A 25,800-nucleotide genomic window follows, 5' to 3' on the forward strand; every position below is an offset into this window, starting at 1 on the left:
TTCACTGTTTGAATCAGACACTAGAGGAAAATAAAGTTGAAGAAAGCCAGCTCCCTCCTATGACAAGAAAATAAACAATTTTTCTGCACTATGATTGTAGAAGATGAGGTTGTGGTGGCTACTTTCAGTCTTTCTTTCAAACATAGTCTCTAAAATCCTCTTCAAATCTACTTACTTTTTAAAAACTAGGACTGAAAACCAAATCAACAAATATTTATTGCCCATCCGTGAGTACAAGGCACCTTTTTAATCGAATAACATCTCACTTGTCTGAGAACACTTAAATCTGTTGAAATGTTCCTTTAATGTCTAATATCTCTTTCCCAGAGAAACAACCAACACGAAAGGGATGGTTCTCACACAGAGAGGATTCTCAAAGCTGGCAAGACTGGAAAGGTTCTTTTACATAATCTTGATTGAAAGGACACTGGCTGTGAGCTTGGCCTGCTCTGGCTTCAGCTCCCTTTCACCTGATCTCAGAGAAGCCCACCTTCCTTCCCCTGGTGATGCCTCCCTCATCCATCCTCCGTCTTCTCCAAATGGCCCACTGTGTCCAGACGGAGTGGCTCATGGGTCAAACAGATGCTAAGCTTAGTCTACTTATAAGATCTCAGTGAATTCACAGAGAAAGATCCAATCGTGGGAGGAGCTCATTGGGGCATAATTGCAAACCTCCCGGGAGTGGACAATTAGCAGATTTAACAGATAAAAGCCATCTCTTACAAGTACACGCAGCCTTAATTCTTCAAACATCTAAGCAAAAAATGAAAAAGAGGAATTCTAACCTATTAATCGTTAAAATATTCAAATTGTTCTAGTCTTTATGGGTAATAAAGGCTTCAGCCCAGCCTTTTTACCATTAGAGTTACACTATTTTTATTCATTTATTTTCCAGGGAGGCAGGGGCAGGTAGGGTGGTGGTCTGATAGCACAGGGTCCAAACTCATTTTCTGGTTTTCTGAGTCACATGACTTTTCTTCTCTCACTTGTATAACTTGTCAACCCTGGCCGCAACATCATTTCTGTATTTAATGCAGTCGGATCTTCCCACATGGACTTTGCAGTGTTACTGCCATTGTTAATCTCGAATTACAATTTACTGCTAACCTCTGGGCTACTAGATAATATATATGTAAATTACACACAGAGAGACTATAAAGAAGATCCTAGATCCTCATCTTTTCTCCCACGCAACACTGCACATCCCCGTGTCTCTGTTTTATGCAATGAAACACATCCATTGCAGCTGGACACCACACCCTGTGTTCTGGGGACACCGAGATGAATAGGAGATAGTCCCTGCCCTCAGACTTACTGCCTGTCCTCAGAGAGCACCTCTCCTTTCTAAAGAGCAAGGTAGCTGCCCCTGTACACACTTGGCTTAAGAGGTACCAGGAGATGTTCTGTTTGCCACGCCCACTCTCCACATCAAATCTGCAGACACCTCCGTGGTGTAGTGGCACCAGCTGAGGACTGTTATCTCTTCATTCTTTCCATGAAGGGTTCCTGCCTCAAATACTTCATCCAAGTACATTTCCCCCTGAAGTCAATGGGTAAGACAAAAATCAAACCTGTATCTTCCTAACACTAGTGTCTTCTCCTGACTTCCCTATTAATGACATCATCATTCTTCCAGTCTCCAGGTCTAAAATTTTAGCAGCATCTCTGACTCCTCTCTGCTCTGGTACCCACAGGGGTCCAAACAGCTTTGGGGTCTGATTCTACCTGGCCAAATCAGCCTCTCCAGGTCCTCTGGGCACCATACTTCAAGCCACCATCTCAGCCTTGTGCCATTTCAGTTGCTTGCTACCTTCTCATCTCACCTGGACCTCCCTTGCCCAAGTCATCCTGTACTTTATCCTGGTGACTCTTCTTAGATGCTGAGACTTAGCTCTGCACATGCCATCAACCTGCTCAAAAACCTTGCTTAGCCCCCCAGAACCTACTGATCAGTGCTAAAGGAAACTTTTCTTTAATTACAAGCATGTGTCAAAGTTTTATCACAATCCTGCTGGGTAAAAAATGCTTTTTTTCCAGTAGGCTAATTCAAAGGTTTACTCATAGAAGGGGTCTTTTATCGGAAGAAACAATAGTAGTCATTGATATACTGGGTACAGAAAGTCTGGCTAAAGGAGACTAGATTCCTGGCTGACAGCCGGTAGGACCCATGAGTGGATTCCCAGAACAGGTCTTAATCTTTTAAGAATTAGTCAGATAATCAATTGAGCAGTTATCAGAAATGCTAATTGTCCCCAGAAGGGAATTATAAATTATATCACCCACTGAAGTTCTGTCTCAGACAGATTGGGTACAGTTTTTCTTTAATAATAGTCATAGGAACATTGAGTTTTTGAGCTGGAAGGTTCTCAGGGATGAGCCTCTCAGGCCCAGAGATAGGCGAGGGGGCCCCCCAGCCATATGCCATGAGCTGGGTCCCAGCCAGGGCTGCTGTTTGTTCTCAGGCTGGTAGGCAGCTCTCCAGCCATAACCCAGTGGGTTTCCCAGAACAGTTAGTTCCTTGGAATTCAGAATAGTGGTGAGGGTCCCAGGTCTGCTGGAAGAAAAAGCCAGTTTACCTCCAAACAAGCTGAGCATCACATTAATAGTATTATGGAACTAGCCTGCTGAATCCACAGATTCAGGACCGTGTTGCTCTGGGGAGAGACCAGACTCCAGCTTTGAACATGGAAGCACAGCCCTGCCTGCTCCCAGCCTCAGTGTCCTGCCAGCCACAGGAGCCCCCATTTCTTAGTGTTCAGTGAGGGCTTCTGGATGAGGCAGACAGAGGAGCCTGAAAAAGGACTGTGGAGTAAAATGGGGAGGAAGGAGGGTGAGTGTAAGCAGGGAAAGGAAAGAGATGGCAGCCGCAGGAAGCCAGCAGGCAGTGTGGGGGTGAGGTGGAGAGTCGGGGTGGCAGATGCAGAAGAGGGGATGTCCAGGCATAACGGACAACTTCAGGGAGCATCTGAAGACAGGCCTGACCTGAGGGCTCTCAGACTGGGATGTTACCATCCATTCAGATTTATTCATCTACGTTCAACCTCTAGAACTTCTTGAAGTTGTCCAAATCACAGCTTCTTGCCAGGCCTGATCTGCCCTCCTCCCTTCCTTCTTTCCCGCTTCTCCATCCGCCAGGTGCAAACACCCTCTCCCTGGGATGGAGTGCTGGCAGCCTTGTGGGCATGCTAATATTTCTTCTCTGAGGGCCCCACCAACAGGGCTCCTGGAATTACTCTCCCAGGACTCCCTGTGGCTACTGCAAGCATGGGGAGGCAGGCAAGAAGGGTGCTTCTCCTCCTGCCTCACATGTTCCTTCTGTAACAACCAGCCCCTCTCCCGCATAACACAGAGGAGCAGATTACCCTGCAGAGAGGCGGCCAGAGCAAGTTATGGACATGTATAATACAGCCAAGAGCTCAAGGAACAGACATATGTGTTCTGTGTTTTCTTTCGCTGGAGGTGGAGGAAGAAGCTGACATTTGTTGCAGGGGAAGAGCGTCAGTAAGGCACCAGGTACGAAGGTGCCAGGCAGCCAGGCTCTGTGCTAAGTGTTTGAAGTGCATTCTCGTTGAATCAACCCTGCAATCCCGTTGCACAGGTCAGAATTGACATCACTCTGTAGCACCCTTCTGTGCTGCAGCTACAAGACATGCTGGCCCCACAGGATTAGAAGCTCCCTGAGGGCAGAAAGGCTATTGGTTTGTGCCTCCCAGGATTCTTACTTCCTAGAACAGTGTGAGCCCCGTCTTTGGGGTGTGGTAAATGATTTGGGAAGGAATGAATAAGAAAATTGAGTCTCAGAGAGCTTTCCCAACTGGTCCGAAGTGAAGGTGATCATTCATTCATCCCCTTGTGAGGTTTTTCCGAGGGCCAGCGGAGCAACGTAAACATAAAGCGTTAAGCACAGAGCCAGGCACATAGTAAGCACTCAGTGGATGTTAGCTGTCGGTGCTGTATGCAAGATCTTAGTTGGACGACTTTCTTGCTCAGGCCCATGAATCTTTGAGCCCTCCCTGCAGTATATACGTCACTGAGCCTTTTCTCTGGTCACCATCAGAGTGAAAACACACAGTTTCGGGGAGAGAATGAATGGACCCACAGAAACAATTAGCTCATGTGCTACAGATTTGGGGGATGGAACAGCCAGTCTTCATGCACAAACAGCCCTCTTCTAACTATTCCTGAGTCCATCAGATCAGGCCAAGCTTACCCAGACCTTCCCAGTTCCCTGACCCACCCAGTCTCACCCCCAAGAGTATCTTTGGGCCCTGATGACCCTGCCCATCAGGAGCGCTCAGTAGGTACCCAAACCCCCATCATGAAACAGTGCTTGGGAGCCCTGGGAAGCTCAGTGAATCCCAGGAGGTGCACACGACCTCTGCCACTTCCCACCCCAGTGATGCTCAAAGCCATCAGCCAGGTGAATTGGAGGGAGAACCTGGTCACAATAGCATTTACTGTCGACTCGGGAAAGCACAGTGCAGTTAAAAGCCTATTTCTTTTTCTCTTGCAGATATTGATCTACTTAGCTTTGTGCCAGTCTGTTTGCTGACAATTAATTCAGAGTCAGCACCAAGGCTCGCATTTAACATCGCTTTCCCGAATACGCGGGGGCCTCCTGTTCAAACCCATAAAGACGCTGTGACTGCTTCGCTCAGCTACCCAGGCTGGGCTGTGGGTTTAGTACTTTATATTTGGGCTGAAGTTAAGTGCAGGACCTGGACTCTCTGTGCTGTCATATGCTAAGTGAGGGCCCGGATGGTTAACAACAAATCTAATGTCCTTTCCAGTTCCTTGATCCTGGAAAACAGGAAATAATTTTGTTTGCGTAGAGATGACATCTCGTCAGGTCTTTCTTCAGACCACGTGAAAACCTTATGGTCTTTTTGGACCTGGCTCTTGTTTTGACTCTGCCATTAGCTAGCTGTGGGATTCTGATCCTCACATCCTATCTCTGGAACTGCCATTTCCTCATATTCTCAGCGGGGATTTGGGCCAGATGATGATAACTAACATCTTTACGGTACTTTATAGTTTCTATAACACTTAAATTCACATTGACTCAGTTTGCCATTTATAACTTTATGGTCTTGGTCTGTGTCTCCGTTTCTTCATCCGTAAAATGGGGATAATATGAGTACCTGCCTGAGAGGGTTGTTGTGAAGATTAAATGCATTTGCACATTTGTAATCTGGCGCCTGGTAAATGTTCACTCTTAGCACCATCAGCACCATGGTAATTGCCTCCTAGGGGCCTCAAAGCAACCCTTAAGGTAAGGATTTATTTTTCCCATCTTATGGATAATTAAGCACTTACTGCTAAACTGGCAGAACAAGGATTTACCTGCAGGTTTTCCACTTTCCAGTACTGGTCCCCCACCAACACAGAGACTGATGTCAGGGGCTCATCCACGCTGATGTTCCGTCCCTTTATCAGTGTTCCAGGGATGAGACTTGAATAACTGGGGCTCTGCAAGTCACCCTAAATGCTGGGGGAGGCTTTTCCCTCCTATTCTTTTGGGAGGCTCTCCTAGGAGGCTACACGCCTCGGAAAACTGAAGAAACCACCTGTCACGTTGCCCTCTCCCTACAGACGGGAGGCGAGGGGAGGCCCTCCCCAGAGAGGCCCTCCTTTCTATGCTGCCTCTTTTGCCAGGAGGCTGACGTCCACTCTAGCCCCTGAACAGAACCCCCGTGATGACCCCCACCTCTTCTTCCCCCCTCCTCACCTGGACACTCACTGTTTCCAGCTTCCACTCACCACCACCTGCTTCCTCTCAGGCAAGAAAGCACCAGAGGTGGGCAATTAAGTCATTTAAAACCATTTTCATGGGAGATTTTTACTGAGCAGAAAAGCAGTATTTATGTCACTTAGACATTTCTGAGAAGACCTAGCTGTTCTTTTAGAACATCACTTCAGCGCCAATGAAAAATATAATCCAACCTTCGTAATAAATTTTTTAAACACACACACAAAAGTTATCAGCCTACAAAACAATGTTTCCTAAGCCTTCCCACACGTCTCAGTATTTTAACAACGTCCCATCTGTTGATGTCAGTCTGAAGAAGCAGGCCTGTACTCTCCAATTTTATTAAAATCTTTTCTGGCTAGTAACCTGATTTCTACTAGGCTGGCCTACTTACTTCCAGGCCCTGGGCCTGTGGGCCTGTGCCAGTGTGCATGGCTGATGGAAATGGGAACAGTTCATCAAAAATCTGTTTAGCGTGTGCTTAATAAGAAATGTTTCCTCTTGCTCTTGTTACTAATTGCTGAAGATGTCTGTGTTTGGATTAAAACTTTGTCCCCTGCCATCTGGATGCCATTGATATGTCTCAGTTCCATCGTGAGCTGGATGATATCAGTGGTTTCCATGTCAACAGATGACAGCGTCATATGTGGAAATGTGTGATTGCAGTGCAGAGAAGGAGCCAGCCTGCGGAAGGAAGCAGCTCTGGTTTCACACCAAAATATCTTCCCTGATTGCAGACCCTTCTTGGAAATGATGTCAGTTTTATGCCAATTATATGTAAAGTTGCAGTGTAACTGACTTGGGCCATTTGGGAAAGGAAACAATGGACTTGTTGATACCTAGAGCTCCATTTGGTGGGAAAGATTTCCTCAAAGAGGCCTTGTAAAATCTGCAGCTGAAGTGAAATCAGTCAGACAGAGAACGACAAACACCGTATGATATCACTTACACGTGGAATCTAAAAAAGACAACAAACTAGTGAATATAACAACAACCAAAAAACGCAGACTCACAGATAAAGAGAACAAATTAGTGGTTCCCAGTGGGGAGGCAGGAGGGGTGACATAGCAGCCGGGGAGTGGGAGATACAGACTCCTGAGTGTAAGATAGGCTCAGGGACATATAGGACAGCATGGGGAGTGTAGCTGATGTTTTGTAATAACTGTAAGTGGAAAGTAACCTTTACATTTTAAAAAATAAATTTTAGTTAAATTTTAAACAATTTTTAAAGAAATACAATCTCTAGCTGATAGGAAATCTGTTTACTCTCAGAATCCAAGAGATGTGCCATGTGCACTAAATAAAAATCCCATGTAGAGCATGGGACTCTGCATCCAAGGGCAGCAGTGGTACATATTTATCTATTCAAAGTGTACCCCAGGCCTCCAGGCCTCAGTAAGGCAGCCTATCTAAATATAGCAGCAGCAGAGGAGAGGCAGTCCCAAAATAATTAAGAGAAAAAGGCACTCCTTAACTTCAGCCTCCAGTCTACTGTGTCCAATACAGGATTAATGAGAGATGAATTTTCATCATCCTTTCTAAGAGTTCATGCTTTGATTAAGGAAAAAGATCATTGCAGACTCATTTCCTTGCCAACTCGACTCTATCGGCAGACCGCCCTCCCCCCCCAACACGTGTCATGTGAAGCTAGGAACACTCACCTGATAGTCACCTGCTTATTTGCTTTTCCTTAGATCAAGAATGCTGCAGCCAATGTCCTTCGGGAAACGTGGCTAATCTACAAACACACAAAGCTGCTAAAGAAGATTGACCACGCCAAAGTCAGGAAGCACCAGAGGAAGTTCCTGCAGGCTATCCACCAGTGAGTGCGCCCAGGCGGCCAGGCCGCCAGCTGACCAAAGGAGGAGCGGCGGGCCCAGTGCCCCGCCGGCGTCCGCTCACACGCTTAGAGGAGCGGGAGAGAGCTATTCTGTTCCACTCAACAAGCACAGGGGGTGGTGAACTGGATCCAGATCAGTCTGTTTATTCATTTATTGCACCTGCCCCTGCCAGACATTGGACAGGCTGCCATGGAAGGTAAAAACTAGATAAGAGCCTCAGGGAGCTCTCACAGTCTACATACGCACACATACATCACATTACAACTGGAAGCAGAGCAAATTGTGATAAGTGCTTTCTATAAGCTAAGTATTTTAAAAAGTATAGTGGAGTTTTAAAAGTAGAGGATGAAAGCATTTAGTCTGACCTGGAAGTTTCGGGAAACCCTAAAAGGCTGAGCATAAGACCTTCAAGGTGGAAGGCACAGCCTTGATAAAGGCATGGAAGCTGGGACATGATCTGAGAGTGGTGGGCAAGCTATAGTGACTAGAGGCAAGCATCCATGGAGATGAGTTTGCTTTCTTGGGGACCTGCCAAGCCCTTGATTCTGGTCAGTTGTCACCCATGTTTAAGGTCCTGGGCTGGGTTCCAAAACCAGATGAATCGACATGGATGTGGAATCAGCTGGTGGGGTGAACCCAGCATGCACTTGAAGAGTATGGCTCTTACGACTGTTTCCCACAGACTGAGGAGCGTCAAGATGGAGCAGAGGAAGCTGAGTGACCAAGCCAACACCCTGGTGGACCTTTCCAAGGTGAGTGGCAGAATCCAAAGACCTCATAAAGGGTTCTCAGACGCTGGCCTTTCATCTGCTCAGGTGTGGCTGTGAGGAAGTGGCCATGGCTAAACTGGACAGAGCAGGACCAGGAAAGTTAAGGCCACTTCCTCCTTCCTTAAAAAATAATCTAGGTTCAAGTTCTTGACATTTGCAAGCTACTAGTGTGTGTTATCGGAGAAGGCAATGGCAAGCCACTCCAGTACTCTTGCCTAGAAAATCCCATGGATGGAGGAGCCTGGTAGGCTGCAGTCCATGGGATCGCTACAAGTCGGATGCGACTGAGCGACTTTGCTTTCACTTTTCACTTTCACACAATGGAGAAGGCAATGGCAACCCACTCCAGTGTTCTTGCCTGGAGAATCCCAGGGACAGCAGAGCCTGGTGGGTTGCCGTCTATGGGGTCACACAGAGTCGGACGCGACTGAAGCAACTTAGCAGCAGCAGCAGCAGTGTGTGTTATTGACTTTGAAAACCTGGCGTGTGTTCCTTCAATTCTATCGCTTAGGTCAGGCTTTGCTGGGAATTGATGGACTGTGCTAAGAGTTGACTCATTGGAAAAGACTCTGATGCTGGGAGGGATTGGGGGCAGGAGGAGAAGGGGACGACAGAGGATGAGATGGCTGGATGGCATCACCAACTCGATGGACGTGAGTTTGAACTCCGGGAGTTGGTGATGGACAGGGAGGCCTGGGGTTGCAGAGTCGGACACGGCTGAGCGGCTGAACTGAACTGCAGTCCGTTGAGTGTGTTGTTTGATTAGCGGGGCACTGAGTCTGCACTGGAGCACACTGACAAGACCAAATGGTGATGATGGCGATGCTGCTGGTCTAGGTCACACCTAGAAGGATGCTTCTGATTTGTGGTTATAATCCTAAGCTCCTTTTCCTGCATCCTCCAGTCCTTACAGCTCAAGCTTTTCTGGCCCCGAGTCAGGAGCGGGGGGAGGTGCATTTCTTTCTACCTCACGAAGATGCCAAAGAAGAGAGCCCTCCTTTCAGAGCCCTACAATCGTTCTGCATTTCTGGCCCTGAATTGCCACAAATACTGTAAAGAAACTTGCTCCTTTTGCGAATCTCTGGACTGAAAGAATCGGAGGCTGCACCGCTGGCAGAGCTGAGTGTAGGCGCCACTGAAGAAAGGACCTCCCCTCCTCAGCTCCTCCTTCTCATTGCCTCTTGATAGAAATTGTATGTCAAGCGTATAGCCCAGGGCCAGGCTGGCAGAACATTCCAGCATATGTCAATTATCATCACGGAACACGTTCCCTGAGTAAGCAAGAGAAACTCCTTCAGGCAAATTAAACCCCCTTTGAAAAGAGGGTGTAATCAGAGAAATTGCCGGTTCCTGGGCCACGTGCAGTGCCTTGTTCAGTGAAGGGATCAGGCCAGAGAAAGGATCTCCCAAGCTTGGGAGGACTTTAATCAGGGAATGTGTGGCTGGCATGGGTTGGGAGAAGCCCACGGGCCTGTTTGTCTTTGCAGGGGGTGCTGAGGTAGACTGAGGTTTCCTGCGAGCCTGGAGGAGGCAAGAATGTGAATGGAATGCCCAAATGCAGAAGGGAACCCCTCACCAGGGTCTAGCGTGCGCTGCTCAACACTCTTGGCTTCTAGTGTCAGAAACCCTTTGGAAGTAGATTTAAAAATATAGGTGTTTAAGAATACAAGGAAGTCTCATTCCAGGCAGAACCTCAGGGCAGGCATGTGGTTAGACTTCAGGAAAGAACTAACCAGAAGTGGACCTCACCCCAGGAAATAGGTGCCCACCCTCTCTTCTCTCTCGTGTTCAAGTGCCTGCATCAGTTCTCTCTTTCTTCCACTCCCCCATTTCCTGACAACTTTCTATGCCCCTTGTCTCCATGGCAGGCCCCTATCCAGAGAGTCCATGTCCTAGTTCTAGCCACAGGCAAAGACAAATTGACTGGCCTCCTATTGGTCTTAATTCTAAATTCTCAGAAGGGATGAGATTGCTGGCCAGTTTGGGTCACATGTTCACCCTCGAACCAATCACCTGAGGCCAGAAGGAGGGTCAGGTAAGGCAAACATGGCTGGGGAACCCACACTGGGGGATGCAGGAATGGTCACCAAGCCCCAAGATATTTCTTTAACAAGTAGCCATATTTCTGCCTCTGTCACCTGGTAGGACACTCTGTGGCTGGAGTTCTCCTGGAAATAGTGGACACCCTGGACTTTCAAGCCTGCATTTCTTCATTGTCAGTCACTGCCTATTACAGAGATGGGGCCCCTGCAGAGCAGACTGGGCAAAGCAAACTCCATGAATTGGAAAGAGGCTCACAGAAACTGGGTGGGAAAACTAAACCATCAATAACTGGAAAGAAAGGCTGTGGAGGAAAGGGTTAAGGGAAGGTGTCTGCTGGGCTGCAGGGGTGGTGTGAACTCTGCCATGCTTCATCTTTCCTCCCAGGAGGCTCAGCCAAGGTCCTGGCAGCAGCCTAGCATCTTTCACACTGGTCCACATTCCCCCCTGGCATCTTGTCGCCAAGCAACAAAACAGGGGAGACAATAATAACACGGTGTTCTCTCCTTTTCTCTCTGCACTTCGTCCGCCCAGCTCACCACTTCCCACCCCTCTCCTGTGGTCCTCTCGAGATTCAGAAAAGAGCATGTGGCCTCCAAATATCACTTGCTCTACGGAAGAGCTCTCTTGTAAGGTGGCAGAGCTGGGGGGCCGGGGAGGGGTGTGTGTGCTGGGGCTCTTTATACCTAGCTTCAGTGTCTTCCATTGAGATGTAAAACTCCTTCCCCACATCTGAGGCTCAGCTGATCAGATAAGGTGATATCTGTGAAAATGCTCCAAAAACTATAATGGTTCTGCACCTGGTAGTTCTGATTAGAAATCTAGATGAGGAAACCAAGATCCCAAGGAACAAAGAGACCATCCCAAGTTCGGTCTGTTGGCGAGCTGCCATGCTGGGGCTGGGCCCCAGGGCCCCAGACTCAGTCCAGAGCTCGCCAGGGTGCCCCTGCAAGCAAATCCATTTGCGGTTTTGTACATTCTGGGAAGAACATGCACTTTGAGGAGCTTCTGTGAATGTTAATTAATCAAGGAAGCACTGCCACCCTTAAACACCCTCTCCTCCAAGAGAGCCACAGTAGAGTCCTGCCCTGGAGAAGTCACAGCTGCCTCATTCCTTCTGGGGCTGCAGCCAGTTTCCTGGTGGGAAGGTATCGTGCGTGCGGGCTTAGTTGCTCAGTCATGTCCGACTCTGTGCAACTCCATGGACTGTAGCCTGCCAGGCTCTTCTGTTCATGAGGTCTCCCATGCAAGTATACTGGAAGGGGTTGCCATTTCCTCCTCCAGGGGATCTTCCCGACCCAGGGATTGAACCCACGTCTCCTGCACCTCCTGCATTGGCAGGTGGGTTCTTTACCATGTGCCACCAGGGAAACCCTGGGAAGGTATCACTACATTCTCAACGCCACTTCTCCTATCTCCTCTCTGGCTTCTCACATTTTGCCACCTCTAACTCTTTTGTCATTCGCCTCACTTCCTACTCTCTTGGCCCCTGCCTGTACCTATGGTTTCTGCATCTTCCTGGAGTAACTTGAAGTTTCAGGTGAAATAGGATCAGAGTGTCACGGGCAAATGACCAGAGCCACAGTACCTGCAGGTGAGGCTTGGAGGGTACAAAGCAACCGCCAACCCGGCTCTGCCCTTGCAGTCACTGCTGCTGCTGCTAAGTCGCTTCAGTCGTGTCCGACTCTGTGCGACCCCATAGACAGCAGCCCACCAGGCTCCCCCGTCCCTGGGACTCTCCAGGCAAGAACACTGGAGTGGGTTGCCATTGCCTTCTCCAATGCATGAAAGTGAAAAGTGAAAGTGAAGTCACTCAGTCATGTCCAACTCTTAGTGACCCCATGGCCTGCAGCCCACCAGGCTCCTCCATCCATGGCATTTTCCAGGCAAGAGTACTGGAGTGGGGTGCCATTGCCTTCTCTGTGCAGCCACAGAAACACCCAACAATGTGTTCCTGAAGTCTCCCAAGAATCTTGCTCCCAAGTCTAATGCCACTTGTTAATTTCCAAGGAGAAATGTGACTGTCATGTTGATAAAGTCCCTACAGACCAACCCAGGAAGCCAAATTATAACCAAAAAGTTGCCTGATAAGAGTAGAGTCAGAACCATGGTGGTAGTGAATGGAACAAAAGTGGTTTCATTTCAATTGAATGAATTGTATTTGCGGGATCATTAGATGTGCAGTGGGCAGGACTTTGTACTGGTGAGAGGGGGGCCAGGAGAGGATGGTGCCCAGGTTTCAGGTGGGAACAGCTTGAGTGAACGGCCTCTCCTGGGGATAAGGAGCACTGGCAGAGAACAGAGGTAGAACGGAAGATGGCGCACTTGGCGTGAGTTGCGTTTGTTTAGTATTCCGCTGACCTGGTTTATACTTCATGCTCAGAAGACGAGTTTATTACTCTCAAGTTGTATTTTATTTGCAGTTCCCTGGAGGTACTCCATGTCTGCTCTCCTGCTCTCACGACCTCGTTCAGGGTTCATTCACAAAAACTTCCTGAGCACCTGCTCTCCAGAGGCGGGCCCTGGGCTGGGCCCCCACGGGACTCTTTTCTCCTTTCCTTCAGCCACTCAGGTCTCAGTGGGAAACACTGGGAAATCTTCTAGTTATATGGAAATAACTTGTGGTACAAGAGGTCTTCTCCCATCAGTTAAACTTTTACGTTGGCTGAAGAATGGAAGGGCAGAGGTTTTCCCCTGAGACAGTACTTCATTCATTCACTAGTTCTACCAACAGCTTTTGGTGCTGACCATGTGCAACAGACCCCCTTGCTAGGCACATCTATGAATATTTATTCATCAAAAAATGTTAGCTGAGCATCTCCTATGTGCCACATACTATTTTAAGTCCTTGGGACATGTCAGTGAACACAACAGGCAAAGGTCCCCGCCCTGGGGGGGATTTCCTTCTAGTGGGAGAGGGCAAACAACAATATGCAAAAGAAACAGCAGATAGTTAGTGTATTAGAAGACAGCATCAAAGAAAGGAAAGCATTGAGCAGGGTTAGCGGGTCAGGAGTGGAGTGGGGACAAGGTGCCTTATTAACAAGGGCGTGGGGGAGGGGAGGGGATTTTTTTTTTTTTAACTGGAGTCTACTTGCTTTACAATGATGTGTTAATTTCTGTTGTACAGCAACATGAATCAGTCATATGCATACATGTATCCCCTCCCTTTAGCGCCTCCCCCCTGCCCCCATCCCACCCCTCTAGGTTATCACAAAGCACCGCTATGAGCTCTGTATGCTATACAGAGCTTCCCACTGGTATCTGCTTTAAACATGGAAGTATGTATATGTCAGTGCTACTCTCTCAATTTGTCCCACCCTTTCCTTCTGTGGGGAGGTGATTTTTAAGGGAGGTTTAGAGGAGGTGAGGCTGTCGGCCATGGGATGTGTATGGGGTGAGTGCTGGTGATGGGCGGGTCCCGGGACACTGGGAGATGGCACGAGAGCAGGATGTTTACTGGGGAGCAGTGTCAGGACCGTACCTGTCAGAGAGAGAGGTGGGTAGAACGTGGCAGAAAGAGAGTCTGAGCCATGATACGATAGACAAAGTCCTCGACCGGCCCACGGCAGTTCCCAAGGTGGACTGGCCCTTCAGGGGTGTCCCAAATTGAGGCGATGTCCGTTCTTGACCAGGCAGGAGAGGTGCTATAATCTCTGCAAGGCAGCTCCCTTTCACTGCAACCGGTATCATCAGATAATCATACATTCTGGCGGTGGTGTTGAAAGTGAGCAGGGGGCGGAGCAATGACTTCATTACTATGTGTAGTTATTATTAACTTCTATTTTGTAAGGAAACCAAGGTTCAGAGTGTTTAAGGGACCTGAGGGAGGGCGCACTGTTAGTGAGCAGTGTACATGTACTTGAACCCTGGCCTACCGATGATGAGTCTGTTGCATTGTCCACTCCCTGCCTCAGAGCCGTCTCTTTTTAATCAGTAGGTGTCATTGCTGTATGAGCTGAGAGGTTGGATGCAGTTAGAAACGGAGGACACATTAGGGACTTGTTCTATTTCAGAAGTGCTGCTGCTTTTCCATCCTACCTATTTTCTAATATATTTTTATAGGTAATATGCATTCTTTTTGTAATAAAACAATAACAACATAAAAATCACCGTGCCAGGAGCCTCATGTCTTTAAGAAAGTAAATGGCTTCTCCATCCTTGGCCAGAGCAGACACAGCTGATGTGGAAGCTGGTCCCTGGAGAGTGGTCTTTCCACTGTCATCTGGCAGAGCATCTCATTTTTCTCATCACAGATTCCCCTGTGATGACCTGTTGCTTTCCCACCTCTCACCTCTCCATCTCCCCAAACAGATGCAGAACGTCATGTATGACTTGATCACAGAACTCAATGATCGGAGCGAAGACCTGGAGAAACAGATCGGCAGCCTGGAGTCTAAGCTGGAGCACCTCACCGCCAGCTTCAATTCCCTGCCCCTGCTCATCGCCGACACCTTGCGCCAGCAGCAGCAGCAGCTCCTGTCTGCCCTCATGGAGGCCCGGGGCGTCAGCGTGGCGGTGGGCACCACCCACACCCCACTCTCCGACAGCCCGATCGGGGTCAGCTCCACCTCCTTTCCGACCCCATACACAAGTTCAAGCAGTTGCTAAATAAAACTCCCCACTCCAGAAGCATTACCCATAGGTCTTAAGATGCAAATCAACTCTCTCCTGGTCACTTTGCCATCAAGGAACATTTCAGACCAGGGATCGTAAAGAAGAGACACCGAGCTAATTAACTAACTCATGTTCATTCAGCGTGCTTGGTTTGATATGCCTTGAAACCAGAAATCTAATCTCTGTTTAGGTGCCTCTACTTGGGAGCAGGAAGAGGAGATGACAGGAAGCGACGCCTCTGGCAGGGCCCTTGCTGCAGAGTTGGTGGAGAACAGAAATCCACGTTCAATCTCAGGTCTTCACGTGGGGAGGGGTGGGGGGTCAGATGCACTGAAGTAGCCAACAGTGAAGCCAGCCTGGAGGGTCCCGCTGGAGGGAGGGTGTGGTATCAGGCTTGGGAGATGGGTTCCTCACCCCTGGGGTCCTCCAGCCCACTGCTTTCCTTTCCTTTTGTCTAAGGAAGCCCCCAGAGGACAAAAGTAAGAGAGAGCTGTCCACAGCTTGCCAAAATAGATGTTCTTTCCTCCCATCCCTTACACAGTCATGAAATTTAGACTGAAAGAAAAATTGATGAATAAAAAGCCAGACTCTCCATTCAATATTAATAGTCATATAAACCCATGTATTTGCAAGCGTGTGCATGCACACACACACACACACACATCCCACATTCAACCCAGGTCTTCTCTTGTTTGCACTTGACCCAAGTAAAGAGGGACCTGGTACCTTACTCTGCACACAGTAGGCACTCTCTAAATGCACGTTGAGTTGGTCTGAATCTGGATGTGGGTGCTGTCAGTTCAGTGGGGTTTGCCAGTGTTGCCACATTCGGAGCCTCACTGAAGACGCAGGTCCCTTCAAATACAAAACAGGGTACACCGTGCTTGCTCTGAGATGAATGACAAGCCAAAATTGGCATTCTGGAGAGATAAGCAGCCTTCTAAAAATAACAGCTTCTGCAGAGTTTTTATCTCGTATCCAAACAAGCTGTGTTCCACGGGAGTGCATGATCAGGTGTATGGATATGAGGGCAGGGGAAGAGGATCTGTGCACGCATGCACACACATGTGTGAATAGGTGCAATCCCAGGACACCTTCATGAATAGAAGTATTGTCTGGGGGTTTGTTCAGTGATGTTTATCCAGAAACAGTTTTCCAGCCCCCGATGTTAAGAGTACAAAGGTGTCAAGGGCCTCACATGAGAGCTGGGAGGAGAAGTGAGGATGAGTGACCCAGGTGGTCCCTTCTATGTGACCTAAAACCACACCAAAGTAGAAGGTTCTGAAGATAAAGGGAGCCCTTAGAGAACACTGTGGGTAAGATAAGGTGACATAGATTTGTCAGTAGCCTATTCCTATTGTGCCACGTTTATCTTGGTGCGAAAATTATTGTAATACTTCTCCAACTTCAAGAGGCTCCAGAAACATCCAGATCCAGTGTATGATAGGCATTGTGAGGACAGGGCATCCGGATGCAAGATATTTTTCTCATACCATCATCTAACTATACATAATGCTTGTGATGTGAAAACCATCCAACTAGTCATCACATTTCTCATTCCAAGGTCTCTGACTTCTGCCTGACTTCTTCTGACTTCTGACTTAAATGATACTGTAGGGAACATTTCATCTGTTTAGGGTAAAATGAAGGATGTCATCTGTGGTGTGGATGATGGTCCTGTGGGGTATCCCAGGACAGCATCACCTTTTTGAAAGCAGAGTCTAGCTGTGGAGACTTCTACAGCTCTGGGCCTGGTCTTCTAAAGACAAGGGAATAATCAGACAGCAAAAGGTAGACAACCTAGGAAGGCCACTCTTTCAAGAAGACCTGGTCTCTTGTTAAATTTCTTCTTTTATCTTTTTGTATTGCTATTGCTCTTCCTTCGATGGCCTCACTTTTATCTCAATAACTCCTTTGAGCATTTTCCTTGGTGGTTCTGTATACCATAGATGCCACACTTACTGCTGGCTTTTTTTTTTTTACTTGTTGTTTTACCTATCGATTATCTAAAAGATCCATATCTTTTTTTATGTCCCAAGAATGGTGCTCCTGTTTTCAGTGACAGCTGAAAGTGTAAACAGACAGATAAGCAGAAGAAATAACCATGTGTTTTCTTTGTGGCATTAGTTCATTTCACAGGTCAACCTGAGCGTGCCAATTGTGATCATCTAAATGCAGCCCTCAACTCTTAATTCCTACTCACTCTTCCCATTCCCCAGGTAGCCCCATGATGTGTGTGTGTGTGCACATGTGCACATGTAGGGATTTAATTTGAATTTCAAACAAATGGCATGCAAGATTCCACCGCTACTCCTCCTTTCAAAAAGTATGTGCAGACTGTCACTGACCCATTGTTGTCCATGGGTGGCTCTTCTTTAACCCATCACTAATGCTGTTCACTTGGGTAAATCCTAATGACCAAGCTAGCAACACTAGCAAAGAGAGTGTCTGGAGATACTTTCAGCAACAGCAGTCACTGGTATCCTAGAAACACACAGGAGTTTGTAGTGTGACTAGACCTATTGGTAGTGCAGTAGCTAAGTAAGGTTTTTCTCCTTGGGAAAAGAGTACTTACTCTTCAAAAAAAGAAAATGATCGAATTCGCATTTTGACCCTCCAGTGGTAAATGGGACGCTGCTCCTCTGCACTATTTCAGCTTTAGGTGGGGAAGTTACCTATTCTCCTGCAAGTACAATCAACCTTTGATGACTTAGGTATTGATTATCCAGGATGTCACCCACCCGTTTCCTTCCTACAGCCCTTCTTTTGGCTGAGTCCACTGCGCCTCAGCATCACAGTCAGATGGAAAGGGGGCCGGGTGGGTTTTCATGTTACACCTTTTTGTCCTGTAATTTCAAGTTTGGTGGTAGAGGAGATTTAATTACCTACTCAAGAGTTGGCTATATGAAAAAAACAATTAATTATGGTAACCTCACTCCAGTACTGAACTGATTGAGTTCTTCCCCCTTCTGGAAGTCAGACCCAGTGGCCAAGCCCCTCCTATAATCTTTCTGTTAACTCAGTGTCAGATCAAAGTATACTCTGATATTCCCTAAAATATCTAGACACTTGAATTAAAAATATAGAGCCACCCCCTCATTGCTTAAGCCATATTATAGCTTCATGTACTGTAAAGGCAGGGATGTATATGATTACTTAAGACCACTAATCTCAGTGGGATTTCAGGACAGAACATCAGTTGGTAAGTTATACCAGACTAGGGGCTCACCCCTCCTTAGATTGAAGTCCAAATAAAAATCTGCATCATTGGCTCAAAGGCCACATATGTGTGATCATCATCAATAAATGATCATAAAGTGTGTATGAACTGCTCTTGCCATCCTCATAATATGTAACTTCATGACATCTTATCTCTAGAAAGGTATAATACAATGCAAAAGAGCAAGAGGGGCAAGGCCTTGAATCACCACTAACTTCTGACCTCAGCAAGTACCAGTGGTGTAACAATAATCTCCTAAGTGAGAAGGTATAGAGAATGTATTCACAAGCAAATCCTAAAGTGTGGAGCAAGTGCAAACCGTTGTTGCATATTAAAGGCTGGGAGGAAACAATATTGAAGAAATAATGATTCTAATACATTTAGGGCTTTCCCCTTTGATATTTTATAATTTCTTATGAATAAATCATGATGGAAGAGAATAAATCTAGAGATACGGAATCAGAAGAAATAAAAATCTGACACTGGATCCACATCTTTGGCCAATGAATAGAACCACCTCAGACCTCAATTTCTCTATACTTAAAATGAAGACAACAGTTAACATTCTTAAGTGTGAAGTATTCAGTAGATTTTAAAATGGAATCACTATTGTCAACAACACCAGCCCAAACCAACTCTGTCTAGTCCACACTTTGGTGTTGCCTCAGAATGTACTCAGTAGTTACCAAATAGTAATTCTTACATATTGACCTATGTGAAATTAGCAGGGAGAGAAGCATGGGATTAGCACATAGTCCCAAGACCTCTCTCCTCCTTCAGAGTGCACCTCATCAAACAGTGCACCCCAAATTAAGAATCAGTGTTTCATTCCAGAACCCATGATGCGGCTAGCATCAAAGCACCAAATTGAGACGCTGTGAAGTCATTGTACTACCAGCAGGTTACTGCTCTTTAAAAGTTACTGCTTTTAAATCGTAAAATATATCCCCCGTTCTGCAGTCATCCCACTTCCCTAGATGTTGCTTAGAAGCAGATGAAGGCTCGGACGTCATCATTTTGCTGCCCCTATTGACTCTGCACGCGTTCGGTTTCAGTACCTTAGACAGCTACCTGATGGCTTCCTGGTAGGCGGGAGCAGCCTCTTCCCTTCCCATCCTTCCGCTACAGTCGGTCGGCTTAATGACACCCTGGACAGTATCCCTTCCTTCTCTGCTGCCGCCAAAGTAAACATTGTGGGAACGGGATCACTGATACCACTAAGAAAGGAATGTTACAGGGATAGCAATATTAAGTGTCTGCCTCTGGTAGTAGAATATAGGTGAGTTGCTCTTCATCCTGGAAGCTTGTGCCAAGCTGCATGAATAGAAATTAACACTAAACTCCTGTCAGACAAGTAATATGTAGATTTTTCCTAAAATAGACTGAAGCTTATTAAAAAGTTCTCAGTGGAATGGTATAGAAATATATACAGATAGAGAAAAAAAAATAACTGTGATCTTTTTCCTTACGCCATTACTGGAAATGCCCAAATATGAACTGGAGTTCCCTCTGAACAAAACCGTTATCAAATCGTCAACGTATGACCTCCAAATCTAGGTGCCAAGTGCCCTGCCACAGTTGTTTACACACCTGAGGAACGTGTTCTGGAAGCTGTACTCTTGGGCTTGGACCATGTGTTGAGACAAACAAAACAGACGTTGTGACCAACCAAGCTGATGGAGGAAAAGCACAAAATCCAATACCAACCTATAGTTCAGATCCCAAAGAGATGCTGAATTTATAGCCAAAAAAATTTTTTTGACAAATCAAATGTCAATCTGATCGGAACAGCCAACATGAAAGTTCACAGAAGGAGGACAGGGAATAAACAACATTCTCTAGCTGTATCATATTGTCTCAGTTTTTGAACCTCAACCAGGACTGATCTACCTTCATCAGACACACTTTTTAATGGCGCAACAACTCAGTATTGGTCCCAACTCCATTCTGCACTGACCAGACGAGAACAACAAGAGGGAGCAGCAGGATGTCAATGGAGGAAATATATCCATGGCGAACTCAGAGACTGATGTGTTTATATTCAGAATCAGATGAGCTTCAATATGAATTTGCATCTTGCCTCTGTACTGCTTGCTATTTTTTAATGATAGGAGAAAGTATAACAGTTTATTTTAAATATGAAATATATTGCTATATTATAAAATATATTGTAACTTTCAATTAACATTTTGTATCAAACTAGTCTTTAGCAGGTACAGTGTCAACCTGCCCTCCCAACGACTGTTTCTGATTACACATCGCTGTTAGTGACTGCCTGACACCCAGACCAAGGGTCCTCAGCCTCCTGAACTGCCATATTCTAATTCTCTGAGACCTAATAGAGATAAAAGAACGTTCTACCCCACTTAGAAGACTAATTCTACCCTAAATTCTTTCAAGCCATTTCAGAAGAGATTTTAAAAGCCATCACTCCTTTAGTAGCTGTGCAAACCAGTTTAATTAAAGGGCAGGCTCTTTCTATCTAAATGCAAAGGCCCTATTACATAAATGATTTGTCTCAAACTCAGCCAGTTTTTCCTTTGGCAATGGTAGAATGGGGCATAAGGAAGGGTCTTGTTCTCCTGTGACACAAAAGAGTCAGAATCCTAGGCACTGTAAGTTTCTCTGTGTCAGAGTATAACTGGGATTGGAATTCCATTTCCCTGGGGGTCCAGTGAGAGCCCAGCGGGCAGTTATGCTTTTCCGAGTTGGCTCCTTCAGGGAGCCAGGTTTCCACACATTTAACCACAACATGGAGGACAGCTCCTAAGGGAATGAAGGGAGGAGGCAGGACATGCAAAGAGCTGGGCTTCCTTTTCTGCTAGTTTAGCTGGGAGGAAAGAAAGAGTTTCCATCAAGATGTTTTCCTTTATTGGCAAAACTGTGACAAATTTTCTACTTCAGCAACTACGATATCGATGTCCTTCCTTCTCTGATAGAGCAGTTGAGACACATGTGTAAACTTTCTCACTTCCCTCCTTTGGCCATGGGACTATTTGTAGATGAAAACAGGATGCATTTGGTCATGGAATGAAGGTTTCCTGGAATCAGTGGCCTCCTCCCAAGGAGGACCCTTGCTTGTTGTCACATTGGTAAAATATTGCACAGGTGCACACCAAGTAGCTTCAGGATAGATTCTTCAACCGAGTGTATCTCTTCCCTTCACAATCTCTGAAAATTCACACAGATGTACTGAGAGTGCAAAACAGTAGGTTTTCTCCTGGGAGAAAGGCTGGAATCCTCTCACACTTCCATTTTATTTGAGCTTAAATATAGGTAAGGCTGGGGCCTCCGTGATGTTATTCATGCCATCCAAAAGAGGAATATCTAAATGCCCAGCTTCAATCTGCTCATGTGGCTGAGAGCTAACTTGGAGACACTTTTTATTTCTTTTTTATTCGTTGAGCCTTTTATTTTGTATTGGAGTAGAGCCAATTAACAATGTGGTGATAGTTTCAGATGGACAGCAAAGGGCCTCGGCCATACATATACATGTATCCCTTCTCCCCCAAACTCACTCCCATCCAGTTTCCCACATAACATTGAGCGGAGTTCCCTGTGCTATACAGTTTATCCTTGTTAGTTATCCATGTGAAATACAGCCGTGTGTACCTGAACACACATTGTATTTTTATTGAGCTGAATTCTCTCAGTCTCTATACTGGTCCTCAGTTACATGTTTCGCTGAGCTCCATTAAAGCCATCAGAACTCCTGGGCACCTGTTTTTAGCAAGTTACTCACTTGATAATGGAAATTAGTTTATTCTCAATTTTATAATTGACTGATGAATGTACTGGTGGTCATTTATTTGTCTCATAATACTTTTCTGCTACTAAATAGAACTGTCTCTTTTGGCTTTTCCTTCTAGCTGTTCTCAGACGAAGACTTCTACGTTTATAGAGAGTGTTCTGATTTTTCTACTCAAAGTTATTATTCCATCTAGAATTAAGAAAACCAATACAAATTCCTGATTTGGGGGAAATGGGACCTTTGGACAGTAATTCAGGCATATAGCTATATGCTCACAGTTGTTAAGTCAAAGTGCGGTCCACAGATCGGCAGCATTAGCATCACTTGGGAACTCGTTAGCAATGCAGAATCTCGGGCCCCATCCCAGATCTACTTAATCATATTAGGCATTTTAACAAGGTCCCCATGTGGTATACATATTAATTGTAAGCACTGTCCTGACCACAGAGCAATGGTAAATAACATTATTACTATTCAGAAAATCAAACTATTTCTTCCTTGACCCTCATATATAGAATTCTTTGATGAAGTAAAGGTCCCATATGATGATAAAAACAAATGCACCTTAAAATTCCTCTTGAGGTCAGATAGCTCAAGTGGTATATACAAAGAAGCTGTCTTTTCCCAGTCTTATTTTAAAAGTACTCGCTTCCTAGCCTTGAGCCATCTCAAAGCACCTTTTTAAGGTTTTCGTTTTAGCGAATGCTGGCAGGGCCATCAGAATATCAGGTGGTTCCTCGGGCCAGGTCCCCTGGAAGGCCACCTGGCTCCCTGCTCAGCATAATGCAGAAATAGCTGCATCTGTGTTCCTCCCTTGAGAAACTCAGCATCCCATCAGTGGGAACTCTCCTCCCTAGGGGAAACTAGCAAGAGAAGTTAGTTTGACCATCTAGAAACATTCCTAATCTCTCTTTAAACCAAGTCTCTTATTCGTTACACCAACCAGACACTCCGAGGTAAGCAAGGAAAGGTGTGAACTGTGATATTGGCGCCATAAATTGATATGTACCCAGAAACAGTTATGTTCTGAATTAATGGCTTTAACCTGTTCATTGTAAAAAGTGCCTTGGACTTCAATCTAAAGAGGTCAGTATAAATATATGTGTGTGTGTGTGACATATGTAGGCAAATATTTACATATTTATACATACATAGGTGCACACACATATACCCTGCACATTCATATATAACATATACATACATATATAAGTGCTTCGTAAGATATCATATTGCTATTTGCAGCTCCATTTCTTTTGTCTGGTCCTATGCTTATTTGTTCAGTGAGACCTTTACATAGAGAGGTTCTATCCAGGACATTGATGTATTTTTTTGTTTGTTTTTTACTTTTTATTAAAAAGGTAAAGGATATAAAAAGTCAAGTGCCTGAAGGTTTTGAATGGAACTGTGGTCAACTTTCTCAGGTCGCCAAAAAGGAAACTGAATTTGCTTGCGGGAACCATTTTTCTGTTTCAGTGGCTTTGTTCTCCCTCTGCAGGACTGCCTAAGTAAAAGTGGTTACAGTGATTTTGTAATTTCATTATAATCCATTGTAACAGCAAACCTTTTGTTCACTGTAGTGCCAAGTTCTCTTCACACAGCAGCATCAGAAGGCTCTGGTCCTTATGAGCTAGGCATGGTTTTGTTGTCATCTGAAAGACTAAATTGTAGGAGATGGGGCTCAAATACTGCTTGGGTTTCCCAGGTACCTCAGAGGTAAAAATTCTGCCTGCCAACCAAGGCATGGGCTCGATTTCTGGGTCAGGAAGAGCTCCTAGAGAAGGAAATGGTAACCCACTCCAGTATTCTTGCCTGGGAAGTCCCATCGACAGAGGAGCCTGGCGGGCTACAGTCCATGGGTCACAAAAAAAGTTGGACATGACTTAGAGACTAGCCAAACAAATACTGCTTCCGTTTAGTAGCACTCACAGAAGGACAAGTAGGAATTTCTCTCCCTGAACCAGGTGAGACTCTAAGATGGCCAGCCAAGGGACCCCAGTGAACTTTCTAGAGCTCCTGCTCCCTGTCTTTCTACAATAACACAATCATCTGTATCGATCAGCCTGTCTACCAAAGGTCATCTCGTTCTATGGTGTGACAGCTTTTAAGGGACCTGCCTCTCTGGATAGAAGCTCTCCAGAGTCCCAGGCAGAGTCCCATGGTTCCCATGGCTCTGTTCATGAGCTCAAGGAAACACTTTACTTCTTCACATCAACTAAGTCTTCTCTCCATTTCCCTGCCCAAGTGGCAATGCCCTCATGACAGCCAGGGCCAGGCCAGAGAGGCAATGCCCACTCACGGTGTTAATCAGAAGAGACACTTCGAAATATCAGAGGGGCCCAGAAGGACAACCAGTCTCTCCAGCTGTCCCACTGCTACAGCCGCATTTGTGGAACTGTCATTAAGAAGGCTTGGCAGGACTTTCCTGGTGGCTCAGTGGTAAAGAATCCGCCCTGTAGTGTGGGGGACGTGGGTTTTATCCCTGGAAGATTCCACTTGCGTGTGCTGCAACTCAGACCCGATGCATGCAGTCAAGTCAATTAATTTTTTTAAAAGGCTTGGCAAACCAAGTTCCCCAAATTGAAACCCCCATACCATACTGTTCTCCCCATGAACTTTTCTGTAGCTCTAGGTAAAAAAGAAGAAGAAAAAGAAAAACACAATTTAGGTACTTTCAAAACCAGTATCTAATATTTGAGGGTTTTTTCTCAGTTAAAATATTTTCAAAAAATATCTAGCTATATTTCTGTAGCCATTCATTACTTAAAGCTCTTTCCAAAATCCCTTATTGAAGGAATGCATTTACCAACCCAGTGATTACAAAACAACAATACTTCATACTTAAAAACAATAATAACTTTCATCCAAGGACCTCAAATGTCAATAATTTAGTTATCACCCTGTGAGGTAGATGACAAATATTCCCATTATTCAGATGGGAAAATTGAGCTAGAGAAAAGCAAGCAGCAAATAACTTATCAAAGTCAGGAGTTAAGCTGAAAATACAACCTAAGACTTTTCAGCACATTTGGGAAAGAATGGAAATTAATGGCTCAAATTCTATTGCTGGCCACCGTTGTGAAGAAGACCAAGAATATATGTCAACCACATGCCTAGACCCAGGCTTGGAATGTAAATGGTGGGTGGGTTTGGAGGTCTGGGTGGGAGACGACATCTCTTTCTTTGTGCAAAGTGTGAGAGTTGTGCCCCTGAGGGTGAGCTGAGTCTGTGGCCTTTGCCACTTCCTCTTGAACTGAAGCTGGAGAGAAGGGGCATTATAAAAATGTTCTGGTAAATGCTGATATGATGGCATTAAATAAAAACAGGAAGGGAACTGACTCAAACACAAAACCAAAAACGCAAGCGGCTGATTTCCTTTATCTTCTTCCCTATGTCTGCAGTTGTGAAAACAGGAATTTTTAAAGGAGGAAATCTTAATTTAGGTTGGAAACAGAGCCCCCTGGAAAAAGTTGCCTCTCTTGTTTAATCAAGGTCAGCATTGCCTTAGTGCTGATGGCGGTGCCTGACTCAAGAGATTGGCCCTGCCAAGAAGCGAACATGAGTTTAGTATCTAACCCAGTTTTAACAACGTGGGGGAGAAAGTGAGAACTGTGCCGGAGGTAAGCGACTGTTATCAATGAGGATGCATAGACACACTGATGTGTGATAAAGTACGCTTGCAGCTATGTTCAAATAAAGGATCAGGCAGTTACACAGTACGGTGAGTCCATTTATCTGAGCAGAGGTTCTCAGTCTTGGTTTTACACTAGAAGCATCTCAGAAGCTTTTGAAAACATTCAAGCCAGTGCCCCTGA

General features: G+C 45.8%; 1 protein-coding gene across 3 annotated transcripts in view; it reads left to right on the forward strand.

The window, feature by feature from the left end:
* The window catches only part of KCNN3 (potassium calcium-activated channel subfamily N member 3), a 174,307-nt gene extending 150,943 nt beyond the window's left edge, over positions 1–23,364 (forward strand). For 2 of the 3 annotated variants that reach the window (XM_045166029.1, XM_045166031.1), the window contains exons 6-8: positions 7,444–7,571; positions 8,273–8,342; positions 14,715–23,364. In XM_045166029.1, coding sequence (XP_045021964.1) covers positions 7,444–7,571; positions 8,273–8,342; positions 14,715–15,011 — 495 coding nt within the window. In that variant the 3' untranslated portion in view covers positions 15,012–23,364. The remainder of the gene's footprint in view (positions 1–7,443; positions 7,572–8,272; positions 8,343–14,714) is intronic. The other variant, XM_045166030.1, reaches the window with a different exon arrangement.
* The last annotated feature ends 2,436 nt before the right edge of the window (positions 23,365–25,800 follow it).

This window comes from Bubalus bubalis, chromosome 6, assembly GCF_019923935.1.
Source record: "Bubalus bubalis isolate 160015118507 breed Murrah chromosome 6, NDDB_SH_1, whole genome shotgun sequence".
In the NCBI taxonomy this organism is placed as follows: domain Eukaryota; kingdom Metazoa; phylum Chordata; class Mammalia; order Artiodactyla; family Bovidae; genus Bubalus; species Bubalus bubalis.